We start from the raw sequence: 26,037 nt of genomic DNA, 5'->3' as shown, positions 1-26,037 counted from the left end.
GCCAGACTCAGACCCAGGAGTCTGGGAGCCCCCCAAGTGCTTCCGGTTCTCAGTTTGAGGGGATGGATGAGGCAAGTGGCCCCCACGTGTTATGTTCCTCGTGGATGCTGACAGCTTCTCAAGTTCTGTCTGCCCCCGACCTCTCACTTGTGTCTGAGCCCTGTAATCCACTTGCCACCCCTCTCTGCAAGGTTCCCCCACACCGCAAACATAACAAAAGTCAGATCCAACTCTTACACTGTTTTTTGTTTTTATGTTTTGGCCATGCTGTGCGGCATGTGGAATCTCAGTTCCCAGACCAGTGATCAAACTGGTGCCCCCTGCATCAGAAGTGTGGAGTCTCAACCACTGGACTGCAGGGAAAGTCCCTCAGCTCTTGACTTTGACCTCCAGCCTCATCATCGGCATCTTGGAAAACAGCATCACCACCATCCTAGCTGCTCAGTCCCCAACCTTCAGTCATTCAGCCCCTCTTCCTCCCACACCCACACCGTATACATGGGCAAATTCGACCAGCTCCATCTTCAAAACATTGCCTGAATCTGACGACTTCTCACCATCGCACCTTTACTGAGTCCAACATGCCACTGTGTCTTCAGGGCCAGGTACAGCCTCCTTACTGGTCCCACCCTTCTCAAAACCGTCCAATGAGTTCTCATTACATGTGAAATGAAATCCAAACCCTTTATGCCCGCCCAGGACCCTGTACAATCCAGCTCTTTCTACCTCTCGTGCCCCGCCACTCACTCTTCTCTCGCTCAATCCGCACCCGTCACACCGGCACCTTGCGAGACTTGAAACGCACAAGCATGTCCCTGCCTCAGGGCCTTCGCACCTGTCATTCCCACTGCTTCAATGCTCTTCCACCAGATATCTGCAAGGCTTGCTTCATTACGTCTCTGCTCTGATGGCCCCTCCACCAACAGGTTCCTCCTGCCCCTCTCTGCCCCTTGAGCCTGCGTTACAGCACTGATCTCTACCTGATATTATATTGGGATTTTATTTGAGGAGGTCAGCCAGCTCAACAGCAGGACTCAGTGGCATTTGCTGATGCATCTCTGCTGGCACGCGGTGGGCACTCAAGGTGCATTTGTGGAAGGAAAGAGCCACGTATCCATTATCTGTACCTGGAGTACCACCCTCCCTGCTTGACCTGGTGCAAGCCAGGCTCCACGAGAGAGCTCCCTGCCCTGCACCCCAATGCTGGCCTGCCAGTCTAGGCGTGAAGGACACCCTGAGTCTCCCAATTTGGGGGCCATCTACTCCCCTGGGCAGAGCAAACCTTTAAGTGTCTCCTCTTTCTTGTTACTTTCAACCAAACCAAACCTAAATTTACAAGACCTCCCAGTAACACAGAGAAGCACGAAACAGGTCACCCCCAGGTCCTCCCTCCTCTTAAAAATTCAAGAGCTGCCTCCATCTCCTCCAGAGGGACTTTATATCTCAGTTGGGCACACAGATTGGATACAATGGAGCTCCCTGGGTCCTCGCTGACGAAAACTAGATGCTTGAGAAAAGAGAAGAGACCTGAAATGCCAAAGCCCAAATTTCCAATCCAAAGAAAATGGGGCATTGTCAATCCGGATGCCTCCAACCCCCAGAGGATGCTCAGAATGGTCCAGGAGATCAAGCCAGTAGGCATATTCCTGTCTTACATCCAGGCAAGCTGGGGACTGCTCTCCTGGGGACTGAGAGGGCATCAATCTGGTTGCTTTAGGTCCTTCAGGCCTCAGCTGGGGCTGGGCAAACGTACTTGCACAGTTGAGGCCAAACTTCATCTTGTGCCCTATCATCAAAAGGAAAAAAAGTGACTTCCCCAATCTAGAGAGGAAAATAGTTACTTGGCACTTCTCCTTGGTGCTGGGCAAGCCTGAAGCGGCTCCTGTGGACCCTGCCGGGCCTTACCTCTTGATGACAAACTGGATGCTGTTGCTGGCTTCCAGGATCTTCCGGAGCTTGGCGATCCCAAAGCAGTTGGGCCTGCGGAGGGAGATGCCTTCAGGCAGCCCCACCACAAACAGCTCCTCTGGGTACATCAGGAACTTGGAGTAGGGCACCTTGACAGGCTCCGAGATGCCAATGGCCTTGGCTGCAGAGATACGGCTGCTGTAGGGCCATCCAGAACTAATGGGCCATGAGCCTCGATTCCCACCTCCCATGTCTGCATGGGGGGGCCGGAGCCCTTTTGAAACTTAGCTCTTAGTTGAACCTTCCTGATCCTCCTGAGAGGCTAAGTACCATCAGCCTCAGTCTTGTGGGTAAGCGACCCAGGGCCCAGAGGGGATGTGACTTGGCTCAGGTCCCAGGGATGGGAATCCAAGTCAGTGGGACCTTCAGTCTTACGTTCAGCCCACCCTCATGCCCTGGCAGTGCCGGAGAAACCACTGGCAGCTGGTGAAGCCTGGTATCGGCTCCACCCAAGTCCACTCATCCCCGTGTTGCCAGAAAGGCCCTCTGGAAGGTCCCTCTGCCACCATAAATAACCTCAACCCCCTGTACGGTCCAACACCATGCCTCTGGAACTGGAGAGATCTGAGGCCCAGGCCGGGCACTACCACTCACTAGTCGTGGGGCCTCAGACAAGCCATGGCACTTCCCCAGGCCTCAGTTTTCCTCATCTGTAAAATGGGCATTAGGACGCAGGATTCTGTGAGTCGGGCTGGGAGAAGGTGTGTGAAGCACCTTGCCAGTGCCTGGCCAACCACAGGGATTGAATGAAGAGTAGGCTTCTCCCCTGCCTTTCTAGTAGGAAAGATCTTATCATGCATGCATCCTCCTGAGGACCCTGAATGAGGGTGTCTGTGGGGGACAGAGGGGCAGTTACAGCTGACACAGTGGCCTCTCCAAGCTGAGGCTAAGGCAGACCGTGAGTGTGAGTGTGTTGATGGAGGAGACAGCAGTGCTGTGTTTCAGAGGGTGGGGTTCTCCAGAAGTGCCTCAGTCTTCCCAGGCGGGATGTCTGGAGCTGAGGAGGGGGCTGGGCTGCAGCCCCTGCAGTGCCCCAGCCCCCCCGGCCCCTTCCTGTTCAGGGAGCAGCTGGGATGGGAGGGTGTCAGTCCCTCTGATAACAGGGCAGCTGGAGGGAGACCCGGATACCCCCAACCCTGCCCGGCTCCTCGCTCACCGTATCGCGTGTTGAAAAGCAGCTCCACCTGCTTCCGCAGAGGCCGGATCACGTCGCCGTGACTGTCTGGAAGGCAAAGGGCAGCTTGTTGAGCCTCCCCAGGGGCAGCAGGACCCTGCTTCTCAGCTCATGTCCCAGCAGAGATGCCCTATGCTGAGACCTTGGAAAGGGGAAGGGTGGTGATGGCAGATAACCTATTTCCTCAGAAGTGGCCTTTCTGCAGACAGGTCCACAATTCCTGGGCTCAAATATCTGCTTGCAAAATCGGGTCTATATGTAAACCCGGGGCAAATTCATATCAATGTATGGCAAAACCAACCAATATAATATTGTAAAATAATTTGCCTCCAATAAAAAATAAATTAATTACCTAAAAAAAAAAAAAATCGGGTCTAGGGCATCACCAGGCCTAAATGGAAGGTTCTGAGGCCTAAGGATGACCAAGGGACTTTCTATGTGAATGTCACTCTAGACCAGCACAGTGACTTATGTATGTATGTATGTATGCTCAGTCATGTCTGACTCTTTGTAACCCCCTGGGCTGTAGCCCACCAGGTTCCTCTGTCCATGGGATGTTTCAGGCAAGAACACTGAAGTGGGTTGCCATTTCCTCTCCAGGGGACCTTCCTGACCCAGGGATTGAACCTGCATCTCTTGTATCTCCTGCATTGGCATGTGGATTCTTTACCACTGCGCCACCTGGGAAGTCTAGTCAAGCACAGTGACTTAACTAGTGTGTGTACACTAAGCCTGCAAATTGAATGTGCTGCCATCAGGTGGCAGTAGATACCTGCTAAAATTTTATAGTCACACTCCCCACTTGGGGGATTGGGAGACACTCCTCTCCTCTGACACCAACTCATTCCATTCCAGGGGCAGAAACAGCCCCATCCTCACCTTGAGCTCCCTGCCTGTCCTACTCCCACTCTTTGCAAGCTGGGAATGAGCCATGTTCCTGAGACTGAACATGTCTATTGGACCCAAAGCCAATTTTGTGCTTTCAGGCCTCAGTTCAACTTGTTCAGGAAGACTAGGCTCAGATCTCGGTCTTAAAAGCTTTCTGGAAAGAAGTAGGGTGTATATAAAACAAAATAAGAGAGTCTTACAATTTCTCCTACCAGGAACAGCTGCTCCTACCTCTGACCACGTACCTCCTAGTTTTAGAAAACAGGTCTATAATCCTCCTCCCAATTCAAGTAGCCTATAGGACACCCACCCCCAGACCCACTATCTGGAAAGAGACAAAAGGGAGATGTTGGACAGGGGAGGGGAGGAGACCTGGGTAGGGAGGGAGTGAGAAGTGGGAAGTGGGCAGTGCCTCACCCTCCACTGGGCTTTCCTTGGGCCGAGGGTCCTCGCTGGCGCCTTTGTCTGAAAGAAAAGAGGGAGCCAGGCAGCCACATTCATCGTCTCCTGCACCTCCGAAGTGAGGTCGGACAGGCAGGGCGTGCAGGCCCAGAGTCCGGAGCATGGCACGGTGACCCCCAGTTGGGATCAGGGACCCCAGTTTTGCACAAGCCCCCACTCTCGCCTCCACATGAGCTTTCAAGACCAGGCACCTTTGGGATGTGTGGCCTGGAGCCCAGCCCCACGCCACCCCATCCTTCCTTCCCTGCCAGGCTCTGCTCTAGGAACTGGGGAGACGCAGCAACAAGACGCCTGTCCTCCTGGCGCGACGTCAGACTTAACACCCGATGTCAGATGGCAGTGACGCCATAAACAGAAAGAGTCACAGGACTTCCCTGGTGGTCCAGTGGTTAAGATTCTGCCTTCCAATGCAGGAGTTATGGGTTCGATCCCTGATCAGGGAGCCCACAAGGCTCATGGCCCCAAATCCAAAACATAAAGCAGTAGCAATATTATAACAAGTTCAATAAAGGTTTTAAAATGGTCTGTATAAAAAAAAAAATCTTAAAAATGGAGACGGAAAAGGGGATGGGGATGTGAAGCTATCTAAGGTCATAAGGTCCCGGGGCCTCTGACAAGGTGACTTGACCCTGCCAAGCACTCAACCTTGTCCCCAGATGCGGGTCCAACAGGCAGCAAAGGCATGGCACAGGGAATAACACGGGAGCCTAGGGCTCAGGCTGTAAGGGGGAGTGGGGAGATGGCCCTTGGGGGGCTGAGGAGAGGAATACGTTGTTTGGATCCAAGTGCCCAGGAAGGAGAGGGACACAGGCAGGGAGAGGGGAGCCGTGTGTGGGGGGAGGGTGGCTGCAAACTCAAGAGATGACAGATTTTGGCAGAAGATGAAATTCAAGTGCAGACAGCAGAAGTGGGGTGCCGGGGGTGGGGCCGCCATCAGCAGCGACTCTCCCAGCCAGCACGGGAGGAAGGCACAGGGATTTTCAACACTTGAAACAACCAGAAGGAAACTGCGGCTTAGGAAGCTTGTGTGGTGTTGCCAGGTGCTTTCCCACACGGGGCCAACCCTTGGACGGCCCCTTTTCAGCCCACAAGGCTGGCCGAGGAGGAGGGGTGGAGCGGGTGGATCCCGAGTCCGCTCTCGGCCAGCTGGTGGAGAGGATGCTCGGTGAGAAGGGATGCAGGGACTCCCACGACAGGGAGAGCGCCCATGACGTGGTCAAGGCCCCACTCTCTTGATGCGGGAAAAAGGGAGCCTGCTTTTCAGATCACCAGATGAGCTGGAGCCTTGGGGCTCAACCCGGAAGGTTCTGGAAGGTTTCATCTCTGCTCAGCCCCTGATTTAAAAAGGGCCAGAGCTTCTGGACTAAACTTTCGTTAGGGAGACAGGTACGCTGTGGGTAGTGGATGCCGGGCCCACCTGACTCCGCCTAGACAGGCAGTTCTGAGGGCTGACGTCAATTCCTCGAAACAGTGATGGAGCGGATCACCAGCCCAGCCCCCAGCTCCACACACACAGCTCCCCGCTTCCTGTATTCTCCATTGTCCCCTCTCCTGCTTCTGTCCCCAGCCTTACTCAGGTGCTGATCCCAAGGGCAGGCCCATAATAAATACGCCACACACTAGGCTTCATCTCAGAGACTGGTCCCCAGCGAATGCAACACACATCCTGGGGTTGTGACTTTCTCCTGTGCGTTTCAGTGCAGTGTTCCAGTCTGTCAAGGCCATGGGGAACATCTTTCTTGGCTGGATGGACCATTCCTCCCCAGGGATCTGCAATCTGCGTAGTCTTGCTGCCTAAGATCTCACTGATACATGTTCAAGGAAGGACAGAGCCCTCCAGGACACTGGGGGAAATCTTCCCCACGTGGAAGCTAGGATCCCCCTGGAGCCCCCTTTTCTTGCTTGAAATTCAAATAACTTTTTTTTTTTTGGCAGTGCTGAGTAGCATGTGGGATCTCAGTTCCCCAATCAGGGATCGAACCCCGTGCCCCTTGCATTGGGAGTGGGGAGTCTTAACTACTGAACTGCCAGGGAAGTCCTCAAATACCTTTCATTTAAACCGAAAATATTACTTAAAACTGTGAGTCAAAACCCTTTTGTTTATAAAAGTCATAAGGAGCTTCTCCAGCCAGCCCAGGGTCAGTTGGAAATGTTGATGGCATAATGAGTCAACCCACTTCTGTGGATGACCCCACACGGGGTCCTTTCTGAGGGCTCACAGTCACCCATGTAGACATCTGTCCCAGAACTGTGCCTGGGACTAAGGCACAGTCCACCTGTCTTTGCTTTGGGCAAAACCTCATCTCCAAGTCAGCTCATCTTTGTCTGCCGTGACTTCTCACATCCTATAGACAGTGGATCGCAGGTATTACCTGGAGACCCATTCACCCACAGCAGACCTGGGGACCCTTGATATCTCCTTACTGCACTGGACTCTCCCAGATCCAGGTCACTCTTTCCTGTTTCCAGACCACTCTCCCTGACAGACAAGACGGAAGCAGATGAGCAGCAGAGACACTCTGCCTTTATTCTGTCACCACCCATCTGGGCCTGTAGGAAGCCTTCTTACTTATTTTTCTAGTCATTTGTTTATTTTTGGTAGGGGAAAATTAAAAAGTGCAGCAAGGCATACAGAACATTGTAACCAACCCTCGTGGACCCACCAGCCGGAACGAGTATATGTGAGCATTTTGTCATATTTGCACATGATTTTTAAAAATATTAATAAAACAATAGCGATACTATTTTTACATTTCAAATTTGGAAAAATGCTATATTGTCCATATCTTTCTGCACTTGCTTCTCACACTGAACATGAGCTTTTTTTTGCACTGTTCATTGAAATACACCTACTACGCTTTTGCACAGTGTCCTTAAGTAACACCCCCCCCAACCCCACCAGTCCCCATCCCCCCATCAAGCCCACACTAGACATCACATTCAAAGGTAACAAACTCCAGCCCTCTTCCTAAAGTTTCCTGCCCTGGCCCTGCAGCCCTTATTACAGAGTTTTCCAAACTCAAATCATTTAAGGACTAATATAATTTTCCACCATATCTGCAAACCTTGTATAATTTAGTATTTGTCTTTCTAATGATTTACTTTTCAAAAATGTTAACTACATATAATTCTTTTTTTTTTTAATTAAAAAAATTTTGGTTATACTGCATGGCACATGGGATCTTAGTTCCTTGACCAGGGATTGAACCTGCAGGGACTGAACCATGCAACTGGAAGTGTGCAGTTTTAACCACTGGACCACTAAAGAAGTTCAAATTCTTATTTCTTATTACCAGTGATAATGTCTGTTGATAATGGTTGGAGCTGACCATGTGAGATTCATTAAATTATTCTCAACTTTTTGTGGTTTTGAACATTTCCAAAAAACAAAACATGGAGAACTCCACCCTCCCCCTGTTAATGTCCACCTGCCCAATCATTCCTCTTGTCTAAATTATCAGAAATGTCTGTCTTTCTCTCCAGCCCTCCAACATCTATTCTCAGCTCCCACGGTCAGAGTGGGTGAGTGTGCATGCTCAGTCATGTCTGACTTTTTGTGACCCCATGGCCTGCAGCCCAACAGGTTCCTCTAACCATGGAATTCGCCAGGCAAGGGAGTGGGTTGCCATTCTCTCCTCCAGGGGATCTTCCTGACCCAGGGATAGAACCAGGGTCTCCCCCACACTGCAGGCAGACCCTTTACTGTTGGAGCCACCAGGGAAGCCCCCTAAACACTAGACCACCAGGGGACTTCCCCTATTTTTCTTATTGATTTGCTTACTATCTGTCTTCCTGCACTGGCATGTCAGCCCACAAGGGCAGGGACTTTGTGGTTTATTGGATTCACTGCTCTGTCCCCCGCACTTTGCATGGGACCTGGTACATGGTAGGTGCTCCATAAATAGCTATTGAATAAGTGAACAAATTTATCCACATGGGAGTTCCTGGGAAAGTCAGGGTAACCAAACTGAATATAACTCGGAGTCTATTTCAAGTTTTCAGAAAGAAACCTAGCCTGGCTGGGGGAGGCAGGCATATACCGAGTTTCTTCTGAGGGGGGCAGTCAGTGCCCAGAAGAACCCCGGGGGGTGGTTCCAGCCCATCTCTTCATGCTTAGGCGTGCCTGACTCATTGTGATCCCACGGACCGTAGCCCGCCAGGCTCCTCTCTCCATGGGATCTCCCAGGCAAGAATACCGGAGTGGGTTCCCAATCCCTTCTCCAGGGATCTTCCCCACCCAGGGATCGAACCTGGGTCTCCCACACTGCAGGCAGATTCTTTACTGTCTGAGCCACCAGGGGAGCCCAGCCCATCTCTTACCCGTCAGCATCTCCATCCCGTAACCAGAATCTTCCGAGGGCAGATGTCCAGGCATCGAGTCTGTCATTTCCTCAGAGGCTGGGGAAGGGTCTGGAGGCAAAACCCCACATGATGACAGCATCTTCTGTCTGTCCCACCCTGCCATGGTATCCCCAGGGACCCCCAGCCCTGCACGCCCATAGAGCAGGACCCTTCAGGAAGATCCCCTTGCACTTTGGAAGGGTAGCTGTGCCAGGGGTCAGTGGGAGTCCAAGGGGCCTGGAGCCCTGGGTTTACCCCACACTGAGCCTCCAGAGGCCAAGGACATGCCCCACTTCACAGACATGGAAACTGAGGCTCGGAGGGATCCAGGTCTGGAGTCAAACTCAAATCTTCTTATTCCAATGACCTTCTCTTTTTTATTTTCTTTTTGAAAAAAACCCTTTCCATTCTATTTTATTTACTTTTTGGCTGTGTGGCATATAGGACCTTAGCTTCCTGACCAGGGATTGAACCTGTGCCCCCTGCACTGGCAGTGTGGAGTCGTAACCACTGGGCCGCCAGCGAAGTCCCTCTGATGACCTTTGCTTCTCCTACTCTGCCTCGCAAATCCCAGGGAATCCAGGCCAGAGAGGTGATGGCTGTGGGAACCTTAAGCAAGGTCGGAGCCGAGACCTGACTCCCAGCCCAGAGGGCAGAGATGGCTGCAGAAAGCACCCAGAACACCGCACCCTTTCATGGTCAGACCAGACCAAGAAAGAGAGGCCTGTAGACACCTTCTTGGCCAGGGCAGAGTGGGTCAGCCCGGGAGGGGACGTGTTGGTTACGGCAGTTCCAGGGCCCCTGTTTTGGGAGCTGCTCCATCTCTGAACGTTCGGGGGTGGGGGTGGGGCAGCAGGATCAGCCCTTACCTGGGACAGTGACCTGGATGATATCCGGATCCTCTGGTTCGATTTTGATGGGTCTCAGCCCACCCAGCTCCCCGGAGGTTCCTGCGAAACGAGGGGAGACAAGGGATCCTGTCAGGTTGGAGAGTGAACTTGGCCTGGTGAGGCAGTTCACTCCTGAACACTCCCCTGTCTGGGACTCGTTAGTAGCGCCAGAGAAAGTCAAGTCAGCTCTGGTGTCTGATCTATAGACAGATGCAACGTATAGACCTGGCCACTGAGACGGGAATCGCAAGGATGAGGAGGCAGTGGTGATACCAGAATCCTACACAAAGCCACCACATCCCATGTGCCCCTCCCCAGCTCCCAGCCTGCTCTGCAGCTGGGAAGAGGGGACAGTGATGAGCAGAGGAAATTCCTTAGTCCTCCGGGAAAGACTGAAGGCGGGAGGAGAAGGGGACGGCAGAGGATGAGACAGTTGGATGGCATCACCAACTTGATGGACGTGAGTTTGAGTGAACTCCGGAGTTGGTGATGGACAGGGAGGCCTGCTGTGCTGCAGTCCATGGGGTCGCAGAGAGTCGGACACGACTGAGCGACGGAACTGAACTGAACTGGGATCGTGGTCTGAGCCTGCTTCCTGCCCGAGGCACCCACCGCCCCGGACACATGCAGTGGATTCCAGCTCCTCACCTGGCCCGCAGTCTTCGGAGAGACCGCTCCTGTCTGACCTGCGGGAAGGAAGTCGAGAAACAACGTGGCATCAGCTCCCGGTCTTGCCCTTCAAGCAGTCAGGGGGCCTCGGCGGCTGTCAATCCAGAACATACCCCTGACCGCACCGGCTCACACCCCACCCCCCAGCAAGATTCCCAGGGCCCCGTCACCCAGGACAACAGTCTCCTGGCTGCCCCGGCCAAGGCCCTGCTCCTTTTCCTGGGGTGATCTTCCAGACGCTCACCTTGCCCACCAGCTGGGAGCTCCTGAGGCCTGGGTCTGGCCAGTCTAGGAGTCCCACAGCTTAGCACAGGGCTGGAGTATGATCAGGGCTTGCTGGGGGGGATTGAGAGCTGTAGGGACCACCAGCCTGGAGGGGGCTGGGGACTCTGGAGAAGGGGGAAGTGAAGCTGGGGAGGGCCCTGGGTTGGATGATTCGGTTCATTCACAGAGCACCATCAGGGTAGAACAGACCAGACAAGGGGACTCCAGGACAGATGGCCCATCCCTCGTGCCCAGGAGCCCAGGGCCTCTGTGGAGACATTGGTGAAGGGTGACCAGGCCATGAGTGGAGTGCAGGGCCTTGTGGCCACGCAGGGCAGACGCCGGTCTAGTCTGGGTGGCAGGAAATGTTTCTTAGATCCCGAGGGGTGACGAGAGTCCCCTGGGTAGAAGAAAATCGGCGAAGTCTCTGCTCCTTCTGGGTCCCTTTAGATTCTCCTGGGCCTGCAGTGGGGCGGCCCTGTGCAGGGTGTCCATGTGGAGGGAGCCGGCCTGTCCCTGCTCCTCCCCGCAGAGCTGGGGTGGGGACGGTGGATGGCCTTACCGGGCGGTCCCAGCCAGATCCAGGACGGCAGCACGGGCCACCTCCGCAGAGGCGTCCTCTGGCGGGCTGGCCGGCTCCAACTTCGTGGGGTCTTTGGTAAACTTGTTCCCTGGTGGGGAGAGCCAGGGAGGGGCAGGGCGGTCAGCGAGGAGGCTCGCCAGCCTTCTTGGCCTGGGGGGTGCCCCACACATGTGGCCTGGCTTCCGCCCCTCCCTGTGGTCTCCGTATCCAGCCGAGTTGGGAAGGGGTCCAGGGAGAGAGACCCCTCCAGGGACAAGGAGTAAGGATGGCAAGGATCTCAAAGGACTGGGCAGGAAGAAGAAGTTGGAAATGACCACCCTGACCGCACACGTGCTGCTGGGGCTCAGGGAGCCCTTGGGAAAGGGGCCGAGTCTCCCCCAGGGCTGTACCACGGGACCACCCTCTACATTTAGTTATTCCAGGAACCCAGAACACCAACCCAGAGGACGGAGCTCTTACCATTTCATGGATGTGGAAACTGAGGCCCGTATGACCCTGACCAAGGTCACAAAGCTGGGGGCGGTAGGGACCCAGATACACTGCACCCCAAGATGCGAGCTCCCTTTGCTGCACCCAGCAGAGCCCACCTCTTCCTCTTGAGAGATGGCCCGCCCACTGCTCAAGGCCTTGGCACTTGGTTTTGCATCCAGACCCCAGAGTTCACTAGCTGGACTTCAGGGAAAAGAATAGAACCGACTTGAGGGACTACTAAAAACTAAAATAAAGTTAAAAATGCTAACAGCTGAGGAGAGTACCTCTCACATGTTCGTGTTTGGCAACATCTGGGGCTGGGTATCCTGATAGTCTGTCTGCACCTGAGAGCTGGGGGCCCCTGTGTCTGCCCCAGAATGCAGAAGCCACCCCCAGGCTCCCTTCCCACCCCAGGGTCCGGTGTTTTGGCAGCTCAGGCACTCAGGGGCATTAGCTTGGCGGCTTTAGAACGAACTGGACGGTCCCCACACATACCTGTGAAAATTCGCTCGTCAAACATCCTGGGGAGAGAGGAGAGACGGGCGTGAGAGGGGAGCTGGGCTCAGGGCCCCTCCGTGATGGTCACTCTAGTCCCACATGCGTGGCTGCAGCTGCAGACCTGGGCACCGGGCTGGCCACATACGGGGGCAGGAGAGGGCACGGTCCCAAAGAGCCAGATATCCCTCAACAGCCAGACACCCCAAACCATTTCTCCACAGTCAGGGAAGGTGTCAATTGGCCAGGCCCTGGGGGGTCCCAGAGGATCCAACCTATTCATCACAACACCTGGGGGCGTTGGGGGGGCTTCCTACAGACCCCAATTCTCCTTGGCCACAGTTGGTGGATAACTCACACTTCTTTCCCACCAGGGCTCTGCAGCCTTTACCCACCAACACCTGGGTCTCAGACAGGAGACCCTGATTTCCCAGCACAGGCCGGGCTTATCCCAGATTGCAGTCTTGCAGGGTGATGCATGGGACCTCTCAGGGGTGTCTCAGAAGCCTATAGGACCCAAGCAAGGAGAGGGTCGGAAAAGACTTCCCGGAGTTGAGGATGAGGAGCTCAGGTGACAGCCTGAGTGGTGGTCCAGGTAGAGACATGCGGGAGGGCTGGCAGTTCCACGTGGCCAGCTGGAGGTGTCCCGTGGGAGATGACTAGCCTGCAGCGCTGTGCCTAGGCAGGTGGTCTCTACCCCATGGGCAACAGGGAGCCTTCAGGAGGGCATGGCACCAACCTTGGATCTCTCCAGCAGCACAGAGAGAATGGGCTGGAGCAGGGATGGCTGATGGCCCGGGGGCCACTCAGGGACTCCTGAGTCATTCTGATAAGACACCTGGAATTCTGATTCCAGGAAACAAGGACGGGGTAAAGGTCGGGAGGCTAGCTGCCTACCTCCAGGACTGCTGCTCTCTCTGCTTTGCTCCCAGCCCCCATCAGGGTGGCCCCCAGCAGGCTGAGGGGCTTCCCGCAGCTGGTCGGGGGGCCGGGGGGTGGCTGCAGTACAGCCCATGTGCCATGGAGCGGCTGGACAAGGGGCCAGGGCTCTGGGCACTAAACTCGGGCTGCAGAGGTGACATGGGACAAATGAAGGGATGTGTGTGTGTGTTAGTGGCTCAGTCGTGTCTGACTCTTTGCACCCCCATGGACTGTGCAGCCCACCAGGCTCCTCTGTCCGTGGGATTCTCCAGGCAAGAACATTGGAGTGGGTTGCCATGCCCCTCTACAGGGCAATCTTTCCGACCCAGGGGTCAAACCCAGGTCTCCCACATTGCAGGTGGATTCTTTACCCTCTGAGCCACCAGGGAAGCCCCAAAAAGTACGGATATCTGAGTCGAAATACAACAGGATCTGACAGTGCCCAAGGCAGACCCAGAGGGAAATTCAAACAGAGGCAAAAAGGCTGGTGACACAAAGCAGAGCCTGGGTGGCCGGGGCGGTGAGCCTCCAAGCAAGACTCCTCTTATTCTGAGAGGCCTCTGGCTCCTCCGATGCCCCTGGAGGCTCATACTTGTCAGGGTCCCCCGAGGCTGAGCAGCAGCCACAGGGAGGAATTCTGGGGACACCTGTCTTCTTCTCCAAACCACTTCCTCAGGCCCGCCCAGCGATGGGAGGCCGCCAGCATTAATGGCGGTTTTATGATCAATAGTCACATTTTACTTATCAGGGAGCACGGGGGAGGGGGCGTGAGACCTTGGCCTGTAGTTCCTGGTAGAACTGGAGGCAGCGGGCAGATAACAGGGAGAAGGTCTGACGTGGGAAGCCCCTAAGCCCCTTACTCACATCCACTTAGTCTCCAATCAGTGTTACGAGGTTTGAATAATCATTGGCCCCATTTTCCAGATGAGACAAGTGAGGCACGGAGCAGTTCAGTAACTTGCCCAAGGACACACAGCTGGGAAATGGTAAAAGTAAAGTCACTCAGTCATGTCCGACTCTTTGCGACCCCATGGACGGTAGCCTACCAGGCTTCTCCGTCTATGGGATTCTCCAGGCAAGAATACTGGAGTGGGTTACCATTTCCTTCTCCAGGGGATCTTCCCGACCCAGGGATTGAACCCGGGTCTCCTGCATTGGAGGCAGACGCTTTTAACCTCTGAGCCACCAGGGAAGCCCGTAGGGCCATTCAAACTTACGTTGTTGGCACTGATATGCTCAAGTACTCTTCTATATGGAGGGAGATGAGGTCAAGGGAAAGGCCTTGTGTTTGTTGGGCAGCTACTACAGGCCAGGTCCACCTCCTCATTTTAGGATGAGAAAAAGCTGAAAGATGGGGCATCATTTTTTTAAAAAAATATTTATTTGGCTGGGCCGGGACTTAGTTGCGGCATGTGGGATCTTTAGTTATGCATGCAAATTCTTACTTGTGGCATGTGGGATCTAGTTCCCTGACCAGGGATCAAACCCGGGCCCCCTGCACAGGGAGCGAAGAGTCTTAGTCACTGGACTATGTCAGTGGGCGGGGGGGGGTGTGTGGGCACCATTATCTCTGTTTTTACAAATGAAGACAATGAGGCTTAGAAGAGAAGTGCTATTCAAGGTTATTACACAGCATGTGATTTCAAGCCCAGGTCTGCCTGATTCCAAGTCTCCTCCTCCGGGAAGTCCCACAGGCTTGCTGCTCAGATGCCACCGAGTCTGCACCTGCAAACATGTTGTTTTGATTCTCCTGGACTCATCACAGGAGTGACCATCACTCCTGGGGACAGGTGAGGACTGTGCTTGCTGTTTCATGAGGTCCTCAGTAGAGCTCGGAGAAGGGCTCAGCCTGCAGGAGGCGCCTGGCAAATACTAGTGAAGGACTGAACGAACGACAGTTTGGATAGAGGGAGATGAAGGTGTTTGCGAGGAAGCAAACACCACGGTCAGCCATGTAAAGGGTCACCGGGGTGTCCTTGTTGCTTTCTGAACCCACCTCCCTCGCTACCAGGAGTCAACTGAAGGCAAAGGATCCAGGCAGCAGCAAGAGAAATTTAAGCTAGACAACAGTAGGCACTTCCTGAAAGAAGGGCGCTTGATTTCGATTCACCTCCAGAGTGATTTGTCAGGTGGGGTCCCCGCCCTGGGGAAGGTGTTCGAAGGGCACAAGAGGCGGCTCAGAGGTGGTCCCACTGTCACCGTGTGGTGGTGGGCCGGTGGGGGCGCTGACGGGGGGAAGAAGCCACCTGCTGCCGGAGGGGTAAATTCTTTCCTTCTGAGTGAGGACAGGGGACGGCTTCCAGGCATGAAAGGGAGCCTTGAAAGACAAGACAGGTGGGAAGGAGGGTGGGGAGCAGCTCCAGGCAGAGCGAAGGGTTTCAGCAAAGGATGGAGACAGGTGAGGTGGCACAAGCTCAGAGAACCAGGAGGGAATGCGGAGAGAAACCGAGGTGGGCATGGAGGCGGCTGACAGATGACAGCGTGGGACCCTGGGAGCGGTCACCTGGTGAAGGGTTGTGAGAGGGGGTCCCCCACCGTTAGAGCTGACTTGCAGAGTCACTACCCTCAGTGGCAGCGAGATGCCTGCCCAGCTCTGGGCCACGCTCAGCCTCCTCTGCTGGCAACCCCTCCTCTTGCTAACCCCAGCCTCTAACGTGGGGATCCCCGGGTCCAATGCGGGCCCTCTTCTCTTCTCACCCCTATGTCTCTCCTCTGCCCTGTGATCCCTTCCTGGACCACACTGCCAACTCTCAAGATTTCTTATCTTTTTTTTTTTTTGGCCATGCTGCGTGGCATGAGGGATCTTAGCTCCCTGACCAGGGACTGAACCCAAGCCCCCTGCACCGGGAGCTGAAGTCTTAACCATGGGACCACCAGGGAAGTCTGCAACTCTCAGATTTCTATCTCCAACTCAGACCTGAGCTTCCGACCTCTCGGTGGGGCCTCTGAAAATTTCATCTCCTGAGCATCTCCATGATGAATGCAAGCAGCCATGTGGGGGTGATCCTTCTTTCCTGCCCCCCACCCCATTTCCACGGTCCACCCACCAGCACACGCCATCGGCATCACCGCTCAGATATGATCCCCAATCCAGCCACTTCTCTCCCTCCGCGCATCATGCCAACCAGGCCTGAGGCCACAGCCACCAACTCACACCAGTCTCCCACTCTGCTCCCTAGAGTCCATTCTCCCCCAGCAGCCAGGCTGGCATCCAGCAACCCTACAGAGTCCCTTCCCAAAGCTCCAGAACAATTCCACGCTCTCAAAGACAATTCCCATCCTCTGGCACCCTGGGCGTCTGGGCTGCTCACTGAGGTCAATTATTTCACCCAGACACTGCCCAGCTGGGTGCGGGCGGCTCTTCTCAGCCTCTAGGTCTGGCTTAACCGATGGGACCTTCAGAGGCCGCCTGACCACCTTCAACAGGTATTCACCCCCCTACCATTTTTCCTTTCTCCCATGACCCTGTTTATTTCCTACGCTCTAAGAAATCAGATGGCACGAGTCCAAATTTGGACAAGCACTTCTATTCATCCATCCATCTGTTCCACAGATAGGTACTGGCATCTCGCACATATCAGGGACTGCTGTGGGTGCTGGGGATTCGGCAATGAGCCACAGCCCCAGCTTACAGTCTAGCGCATCAAACATGCAAGCAGGCACGTGAGTCCACGCAAACGGTGGGAGAGCTCCCGGAACAGATGCCTGGGAGGGGGCCAATGCAATCAGTGCCGCTGGAGGCAGGGGGCTGGACGGAATGGCCTCTGGCCCCCTCCCTATCATCTCTGACTATTTAGGAGGAAGCATCCCAGGAAGTCTGGCCTTGCCTGGAGAAACTGGCTCAGCAGTGAGTTGAGCCGGACGTGAGGGCAAGGCCCCCCGCGGGAGCTGGGAGACAAAGCGGGGTGGGCAATGGGGGGCCGGTGGCAGGTCTAGGTCCAGGGGGGAGGCGCTGCCATTCTGGAGTTCGTCATGCCTGCTGTCTCCCACCCACCTGCGTCAGGGAAACTGATCACCTGGAAGAACAGGAAAGGCAGACAAGCCACCAGCAGGCAGGGCCACCCAGAGGGAGGTGCAGAAGGCGAGAGGCTGGCCCAGCCCCACCTGAGCTCAGGTGGGCTCCCCTCTGAAGGCAGCAACGGCCAAGGCCTCAGCTCTGCTTTGTTGTAGTTTAGATACTCAGCCGTGTCCAGCTTTTCTGCGACCCCACGGACTGCAGCCCGCCAGGCTCCTCTGCCCATGGGATTTCCCAGGCAAGAACACTGGCGTGGGTTGCCCTTTTCTCCTCCAGGGGATCTTCCTGACCCAGGGATGGAACCTGCGTCTCCTGCGCTGGCTGCTGGATTCTTCACCACTACACCACCGTGAAACCCTCAGGTCTTCTTTCGGGGCAGGAAAACACCTCTGAGAACTTAGCAAGTGCCCACTTGGGCCAAGCACTGTGCCTCCATTTTCCCATTTCATTCTCAGAAGAGGCCAGAAGGAGGAGGCCACACAACTGTGAGGGAATCCCTTCGTTCGCCCCAACCCCTTGTCACCGCCCCAGGGCCCTGCTTCATCCCTGTCGTTCCCCCCTGCCCAGCCCTGCCGCCCCAGTACCCCAAGCCCAGGCGCCCCTGCTCCCCGCCCCCTACCTCTTAATGACAAAGTGGATGCTGTGTCGCTCCTCCAGGATCCGCTTCAGCTTGGGGACTCCATAGGTGCAGGGGCGCTTGAAGGGGATCTTGTCTGGGATGCCCACGATCTCCACGGCCTCTGGGTCGCAGGCAATCTTCCTGTAGGGGACGGGGACCATGTGGTCCAGGCCCAGGGCTTCCGCTGGAAGGGCAACGGCAAGGCTGAACGCGGGATGGAGGCTGCGGGACATGCGGGGCCCCACGGCCTGGTCATCACCACCTCCCACCTCCCAGGTACCAACCACTCTGGCCTCACAGCAGCCAGAGGGGATCCTCCTGAAACATGTCACTCTGCCCTTTAAAAAATGCCCAGTCTCCCATCTCACTCAGCAACAGCCAAAGTCCCACAAAGCCCTATGTGACCAGAGCCTCTGAGCTTATCTCCCTCCTTTCACCACTCTGCTCGCTCGCCCTAGTCTCTCCAGCTTTCTTTTTTTTGCTATGTGAGATCTTAGTTCCTCAATCAGGGACTGAACCCATGTCCCCTGAATTGGAGGGCAGAGTCTTAATCACTGGACCACCAGGGAAGTCCCTCTCCAGCCTCCCTGTTGCTGCCCTAACGCACCAGGCACACACTCACCCCAGGGCCTTTGCACCTGCTCTTCTGTCTACTCAGACACTCTTCTCCCAGATCACAATAGCCTTCCTTCCCTCCCTCTCTCCGTTCAAGCATCTGCTCAACTGTCACCTTACCAGCCTAAAGCAGCCCCCTCCATCCCTCCCTAGCCCACCCTGCTTTGTTTTTCATCCCACATTGATCGTAACCTGACGTCACAAATATATTTATCTGTGCGTTGGTTCACTGCCTGGGACGGAACTAGGGTAGGACACACAGTAGCTGCTCCCTGTGTATCTGGGAGAGAAACAGCGGCTGCAGGAAGCTTCCAGGCTCACGGTGGGCTCTTGGCAAGATGCTTCCGGTCACAGAGGTATGCCCTTTCCTCCAGGGAGGGGCCCAATAAACTGCTCACTTGTCAGTGACATAGATGAGACGCCTCTGGAAGCTGATAGCTTTGCTACAGCAGTGTAGACAGAATCCAAGCTCGGGAACTGGTTCTTTGTTCTTTTCTTCCAGACCATTCGGTGTGGTCCTGCCATTTCAGTCATTCATACATCCCAGCTTCTCCTTTCTGCTCTTTTTTAGTATTTTTAAAAATTAATTAATTAATTTGACTGCATTGGGTCTTGTGGCACGCAGGATCTTTCCTTGTGATGCGTGGGCTCAGTAGTTGACACGTGCAGGCTTAACTCCATGGCATGTGGGATCTTAGTTCTCCAACCAGGGATCGAACCCATGTTCCCTGTATTGCACAGTGGATTCTTAACCACTGGGCCATCAGGGAAATCCCTTAGCTCCTCCTTTTAATTTATTCTCTCACCCAGTGGTTTTGAATGCCTAGTATGTTCTTGATGGTGCTATCATGGGGCCCCAAATTCTGGGAGACAAAGCTGGGCCGGGAGTCCGCTTCACTCGTGCCTTGCCCAAGGGTGTCTCCAGCCTGTCCTAAGGCCTCGCCAGCTCCCCTCTGCCCCTCAGGCCACTTTCCATCCTGGCCTGGCTCCTCAGGTACACCAGGCTTCATCTGCATCCAGACAAGTGCCAGCACAGACCTGGACCGCCTTCCCTGCCATTAGCCATGCCACGACCCAGGCAAGGCAGAGTCCCCATGGGCTCCCTGGGGCGCCGCCAAGACTGTTTCTCTGTTGATGCTGCCCAGGTCTGCGTTGGTGGCTTTGGCAGCCAGATCCCACTGTGAAGATCACACTTGGCTCCTTGTCTAATTAAACCCTTGAAATCTCAGCAGCTGTCAAACCATTTCCGCCCCCTGCAACTGGTTCCCGAGCATCACCAGCCAGCCCCCTGCCTTGGTACTTGAGTGATGGGTTCTTGGGTTTTTCGAGTCCATGTGAATCCAACTCCGCTCGGGTTCATCTGACTTACTGGGCCTGTCCTGCCACCAGCCCGGACAGAGATCTGGTTCACAGACGCCCCAGCTGCTGACTGCTTGGAAGGGGAGGATGGAGCCCCCATGTACAATCCTTGGGGCCTTGTGTCATTGCAGCCTCTCCTCGGTGGCAGAGACGTGGAGGCCTCCTGAGGGCTGGGTCCCCTCATTCCTTTTCTTTTTTTTCCCTTTGCACCCCTAGCCCATCACTGGCCCGTTCCACTCAGAGTCGGGAGCTGAAATGGCGGGGGTGGGGACCAGGAACAAGATCTGCAAGCCCTGGGTCTGCAGGATGCTTCAGGCGTCCAGACAACATCCCCACCCACCCAGAGGGTCTCCCAATACTCATGGAGGGCAGCTTCTCCCCTGGGGAGCCGAAGGGACAGTTCAGAGGGAGCCCTGACCTGAGGAGGGGCAAGGTCTCAACCACTTCAACCCCAACATTCCTCCTTGGATTTGGCCATGTGGTGGGCCCAGGTGCTGGCCTCGGGGACAGGCGCAACATTCTGGAAACATCCAGCACACGCAACAGGCTAAAGACAGTCACCTGCTGTGCCCGCTTGGTGAGGGCAGAATCCACCCACTGCAGACGGAGCCAGCCTTCCCCAGCCTTCCCTCTCCCTGCTCCCCCATCCGGCTCACACCTGCCTGGGGAGGAAGGGGAGAAACTCAGGTGCTGAGAGCCCTCTGCAGTACCCAGCCTCGCTCAGCCCCACCCCACCCCACCAGCCCACCAAACCCACGTGACTCAAGCTTCCCCAGCCCCAGGGTGGATCAAAGAACACCTCCTCCAGGAAGCCACCCCTGACTCCCCAAGCCTGGCTCTGAGTCATCCTCCCTTTCTAAAGCCCCCACCCCTGCACGCTACTACACACCTGCACGTACCACCGCGTACCACTGCAGACACATCTTTATGCACCTGCTGAGGCACCTTGAGACCAAACAGGTCAGGGATCAAACAAAGCTGGTCTGAGTGCCTGGCACAAGGTCAGGGGCTCAAAACGCATGACTGAGAAGGGAGCCAACAGGTCAGCCAGTGAGAACAAAAATGAAGGGAAGAAGGGGGCCTCCCCGGAGGTTCACTGTGAAGAATCCCCCCGCCAATGCAGCAGACACGGTTCAATCCCTGATCTGGGAAGATCCCACATGCCTCGGGGCAACGAAGCCCGCGTGCCACAAATACTGAGTCTGTGTCCTGGAGCCTGTGCTCCGCAACGAGAGATGCCCCCGCCGTGAGAGGCCCACACACCACAGCGAGAGGGCAGCGCCTGATCCTCGCAACGAGAGAGAAGCCTGTGCAGCGACAAAGACCCAGCGCGGACAAAAGAAATAAATAAAATTAATTTTTTTAAAAAAGGGAAGAAGCAAGTGCGATAGTAAGGATACATGTGATCTTCAACTCTGGTGTGTGTGTGTCTGTCTGTCTGTGTGTGTGTGTGCTTGTGTGTGTGTGTGTGAGTGTGTGTCTCTGTGTGTGTGTGTCTGAGTGTGTGTCTCTGTGTCTCTGTGTGTGTGTGTCTGTGTGTATACTTAATCGCTTCAGTTGTGTCCGACTCTTTGAGACCACATGGACTATAGCCCGCCAGGCTTCTCTGTCCAGGTGATAATACTGGAGTGGGTTCCCAATTCTCCTCCAGGGGATCTCCCTGACTCAGGGATCAAACCCGTATCTCCTGCGCCTCCTGCACGGGCAGGTGGATGCCGCACCACTGAGCCACCTGGGAATCCTTCTGGCAAATTGCCAAATCCCTGGAGGGGGTCATGGGAACTGCAGATGGGTAGACAAGTTGGACAGAAGTGTGGGTACCCTGGGGACCTGTTACTTGCAAATGGTGTCTGAAGTAGGGGGGCAGTCTTAGGGGGCTGAGCCCTTAATCTGGGGGGGGTGTCTGTAACTACGGGGAGTTAGGGTCAGAATTAAAACAAGATGTAGGGGCCCCAGCTGGTATTCACAGAGAACTGCAGGGTTGCATGGCATGGAAAACACTGATTTCTGCTATCAGAAGTGTTGTGAGCAGAAAAAGGGTTTTTTTTCAGCCAAGCCACGGGGGAGAGAAGCTGGCCAGGTGGCTCAGCAGTCATGAATCCACCTGCCAAGCAGGAGACTCGGGTTTGATCCTTAGGTCAGGAAGATCCCCTGGAGAAGAAAATGGCAACCCACTCCAGTATTCTTGCCTGGAGAATTCCATGGATGGAGGAGCCTGGAGGGCTACAGTCCACGGGGCCACAAGAGTCAGACACGACTTGGTGACTGAACAATAGCAAGGAGGGGAGGGAGGGCAGTGAAGCCGTCTTGATTTGGGGCTTGTCTGGTTATGGTGAGAAGGTCAAGGTTAGGGAGGACTTGGCAACCCCAGGGCGCCTGGCAAGTGGCTGTGGACTCCCAGGGCAGTGCTCTCCCCTGACCCCGCAGGTGCAGCAGTTTGCCAGGCCCCAGACCCTCTTCTCTGTCCCTGTAGCTCTGGGTGATGCCCCCGCCCCCCGGCTCCCTGCTTTGGTCTCCGCATGCAGAGGGACCACCCCCCGCGGGGCCGCACAAGGCCGGTGAGTTCAGTGACATCACAGCTGCGAGCCGAGTGATCTGGGGGTACCTGTGTCACCTCATCCCACCCTGGCCAGGGCCACACTGCATCTGATCAGAGTGGGGCTCGCAGGCAGAGCTCAACAGAGGCTGAGCCAATCAGTGAGGGTGAGACAGGACTGCTGATGGGACGCAGGGGACCAGGTGTGGGAGGGGACTTGGGGATCCCAGGTCTCAGCGTGAGTTTACAGGTCTGGCTCCTGCCTCCGAGCCAACCAGTGGCTGCCCTGCACACTTGGCTGAAGCATCACCATGTGGAAGACCCCCCACCCTGGCCCCGGCTACCACCTGTGTCTGTGTCCCGGAATACCGTGAGCCGACACACGCTCTGAGCCCAGCTCTGTCCTGGGTGCCAGGGACACCGAGGGGCCAGATACAGACATGGTGCATCAAGCATGCGCCACGGAACAGAGAGGAAACCGTTGGGGTTTTAAGGGCCCAGACTGAGTTTTGAAGAACAAGTAAGGAGTCTGGTCTGAAAAATCTGCAAAGGGCTCGCTGGGCAGGGGGCACGCCAGGAAGGGGGCACAACTGAGGTGGCAGGATACGGCACGGTGCGATGGGGAACGTGTGGGCACGTGAGGCTGACAAACACCTTTCTGGATGGTCCCCTAGATGGGCAGTCGCCCCACCACGCTTCCGGCCCGCCTCCCACAGGTGAGTCAACGTCTGGGGCTTTGCCATCAGTCCCGGACGCCCCCCACAACCCCGGGAATCTGGAAGGGAAATATTGACACAACCACCCTCTCCCCAGACAGGAGATGACATTCGCGTTGATGGTGCGCGGGTGCCAGCATATGGCTCCCGCTGTCATGTTGGGGAACACGAGTGACTGCCACATAATGAGCTGCTCAGCACGCTGCCGGGGCCACCCCGCGGGCCGCGCCACCCACTCACCGTATCTGCTGTTAAACAGGATCTGCACGCACTCCCGCAGGGTGTTGATGTCCTCGGTTTCCTTTATGAAGGCGTCCCATTTCTCTATCAAAACACAGGAGGGACAAGTGAGGCCGGTCCGAGCAGGGACCCCACGGTCTGGAGGCCTCTGGCCTCTGTCCATCCACGGCATGGGTGTGCTCAGTTTCTGCGGTCCTGCCTGACTCTTTGCGACCCCGTGGACTGCAGCACGCCAGGCTCCTCCGTCCACGGGATTCTGCAGGCAAGAGGGGATCACCATGCCCTCCTCCTCCAGGGGATCGTCCCAACCCAGGGATCAAACTCGTGTTTCCTGCATTGCAGGTGGATCCTTTACCCACTGAGCCACCTGGGAAGCCCCTGGTCCGCCCCATGGGCAGTGCGTATTATGCAGGCACAGCCAGTCCATCCTGAGCCTCTCCTGAGTCTCGACCTTCAAACCCTAACTGTCATGTCTGGTGCATCCACGTTCTCACCCAGCTTTGGCCTTGTCGGGGCCCTCGAACCCTAAGCCTTCCTGGCCTCTCCCACAAAGCCAAAGTCTCTGTCTCAATTTAGCGTGAATCACTAAAGAGATCATTTGGTTTGTTAAAATTATAAAAGGAACATCTTTAATTTATTAAGTGGCTATGTGGGCTAAGTACTTTATACATATGGAACATCCTAGTTGGGGCTTCCCAGGTGGCGCTAGTGGTAAAGAACCCGCCTGCCAGTGTACGAGATTTAAGAGATGCGGGTTCAATCCCTGGGTGAAGATCCCCTGCAGAAGGAAATGATGACCCAGTCCAGTATTCTTGCCTGGAGAATCCCATGGACAGAGGAGCCTGGCGGGCTACAGTCCATCGGGTCGCAAAGAGTTGGACATGACAGAAGCAATTTAGCACACAATAATATCCTAGTTAACCCCCTAGAACAATCTGTAAACATAGATGGCAAACATAGCATTATTTCCATTTTGTAGGTGGGAAAACTGAGTCTGAGAGAGGTTGAGTAACTTGCCTGAGATCATCCAGCTAGTACCTGGTGAGACTCTGTCTCAGCTTGGATCCCTTGCCCACGATGGCCTCCCACAAGGCTGTTCGCTTGGGCATCCAGGCCCCCTGCCTCCCTGACATGCACCTTGTTTGGGGGCAGTCAGGGGTCTCTACTCTGATCCCAGGAAATTAGGTTTCTTAACGAACCTCGCGTTGAAGTGAGGCTGAGACCTCCACAAGGCAAAGTTGCTGCAAAGTCCGACTTCATCCTTTTTTGGTATAAATGAATTCCACATTTTCCTGTTCCCTATACTGCGTGGTACTTTAAAAATGTGTCCACAGGACTTCCCTGGTGGTCCAGTGGCTAAGACTCTGGACTCCCAAAGCGGGGGGCCCAGGATCGATCCCTGTCAGGGAACTAAGACCCTACAAGCCACAACTAAGAGTTCACGTGCCCCAACTAAAGATCCTGCATGCTGCAACGAAGACCTGGCACAGCTGAATAAAAAAGTAAATATACTCTTAAGAAGCCTCTCCCTTGCCTGAAGGGCCTGAAATTAAAACAAAAGATATCTGTCCATCTGGCCACATATTTCTTGGACACCTGTTCCTTCACGAGGTGGAGTTTAATTCCTCTCTCTCCCTTTTGAGTATGAACTGGATCAAGTTCTTGGCTTCATTTTTTTATGGCCATGCCATGCAGCTTGAGGGATCTTAGTTCCCTGACCAGGGACTGAACCTGTGCCCTCTGCAGTGGAAACATGAAGTCCTAACCACTGGACCACCAGAAAAGTCCCAAGTTCCTGGCATCTAATGGGTAGAACGTGGCAGAAGTGACAAGTGATTTCTGAGGCTGGGTCATAAAAGACATGTGGCTCCCTCCTTACTCTCTCAGATCACTAATTCCAGGAAGCCAGCTGCCACACTGTGAGGGTACTCAAGCAGCCCTGTAGAGGCCCACGTAGTAAGGAATATGAATTCTGCCAATAGACACATGGGTGCACTTGAGGTGGATCCTCCAGCCCCAACTGAGTCTTCAGATGATCACAGCCCCAGCTGACATCTTGATCACAGCCTCATGAGAGATACCAAAACCAAAGGCACCTGGCTACACTGCTTCTGAATTCCTGACCCACAGAAACCACAAGGCATCAATGCTTGGCGTTTTAAGTTTGGGGGCAATTTGTTACGCAGCTCTGTATAACTATTACATATTGGTTTTACGCACACATCCCTTGTGCAGTGCTGGTCCTACTACCTCTCACAAAGGCTCAGGGGACACACAACCATGTTGGGAAGCACCACCCCAGTCCTGGATCCCCGCACTGGGCAGGGTGCTGCCACGGGCACTGTCCTACCTGACTTGTCATGGACGATGGAGAAGAGGATCCGCTTAGAGGCATGGACGTTCTGAATGAGAGGACCGCCAGGACCAGAGGGCTTCTGTCCTGGACAAGGGAGTGGAAAGGGACAGGCTCAAGGCGGGCCCTAAGAGGGGATCCCCTAGATCTGGCCTTGGTGCACAGGTCGGGGCTCTGGGGTAACATTTCCCCCACCAGCGAGAACCCAGAACTGAACCCTGTGATCAGGAACTCAAGGCAGCTTCGCTGACCAGAGGCCTGAGACATTCTGTAGCAGAGTCTGCTCTCTGGAAGGCACATGGAGAAGGGCAGAATCCCAGGTCACCTTTCACAGGTGGGGATACTTGTTTCAGGCATATAAGCCCTGTTCTGCTCAGCACACACTGTGGAGGGGAGGGTGGGTTCCCTTTTCCTCCTCGTAACTTATAAGCACCTACTCTGTGCCAAGCATTGCACTC

The 26,037-nt window shown here is 55.1% G+C and overlaps 1 protein-coding gene across 5 annotated transcripts in view; it reads right to left on the bottom strand.

Moving 5' to 3' along the window:
- GTF2IRD1 (GTF2I repeat domain containing 1) overlaps window positions 1-26,037 on the bottom strand; it is a 113,578-nt gene that overhangs the window by 40,155 nt on the left and 47,386 nt on the right. For all 5 annotated transcript variants that reach the window (XM_055410016.2, XM_055410021.2, XM_055410019.2 and 2 more), the window contains 11 exons: window positions 25,577-25,666; window positions 23,227-23,310; window positions 17,761-17,944; window positions 12,206-12,231; window positions 11,219-11,327; window positions 10,372-10,409; window positions 9,703-9,783; window positions 8,813-8,902; window positions 4,448-4,495; window positions 3,125-3,190; window positions 1,906-2,089 (listed from right to left, as the gene is read on the bottom strand). In XM_055410016.2, the coding sequence (XP_055265991.2) occupies window positions 1,906-2,089; window positions 3,125-3,190; window positions 4,448-4,495; window positions 8,813-8,902; window positions 9,703-9,783; window positions 10,372-10,409; window positions 11,219-11,327; window positions 12,206-12,231; window positions 17,761-17,944; window positions 23,227-23,310; window positions 25,577-25,666 (1,000 nt within the window). The remainder of the gene's footprint in view (window positions 1-1,905; window positions 2,090-3,124; window positions 3,191-4,447; window positions 4,496-8,812; window positions 8,903-9,702; window positions 9,784-10,371; window positions 10,410-11,218; window positions 11,328-12,205; window positions 12,232-17,760; window positions 17,945-23,226; window positions 23,311-25,576; window positions 25,667-26,037) is intronic.

Source organism: Moschus berezovskii, chromosome 27 (assembly GCF_049115385.1).
Source record: "Moschus berezovskii isolate FMDL1 chromosome 27, NW_MosBer_1.0, whole genome shotgun sequence".
Classification (NCBI taxonomy): domain Eukaryota; kingdom Metazoa; phylum Chordata; class Mammalia; order Artiodactyla; family Moschidae; genus Moschus; species Moschus berezovskii.
This window is presented reverse-complemented; position numbering and strand designations above follow the sequence as displayed.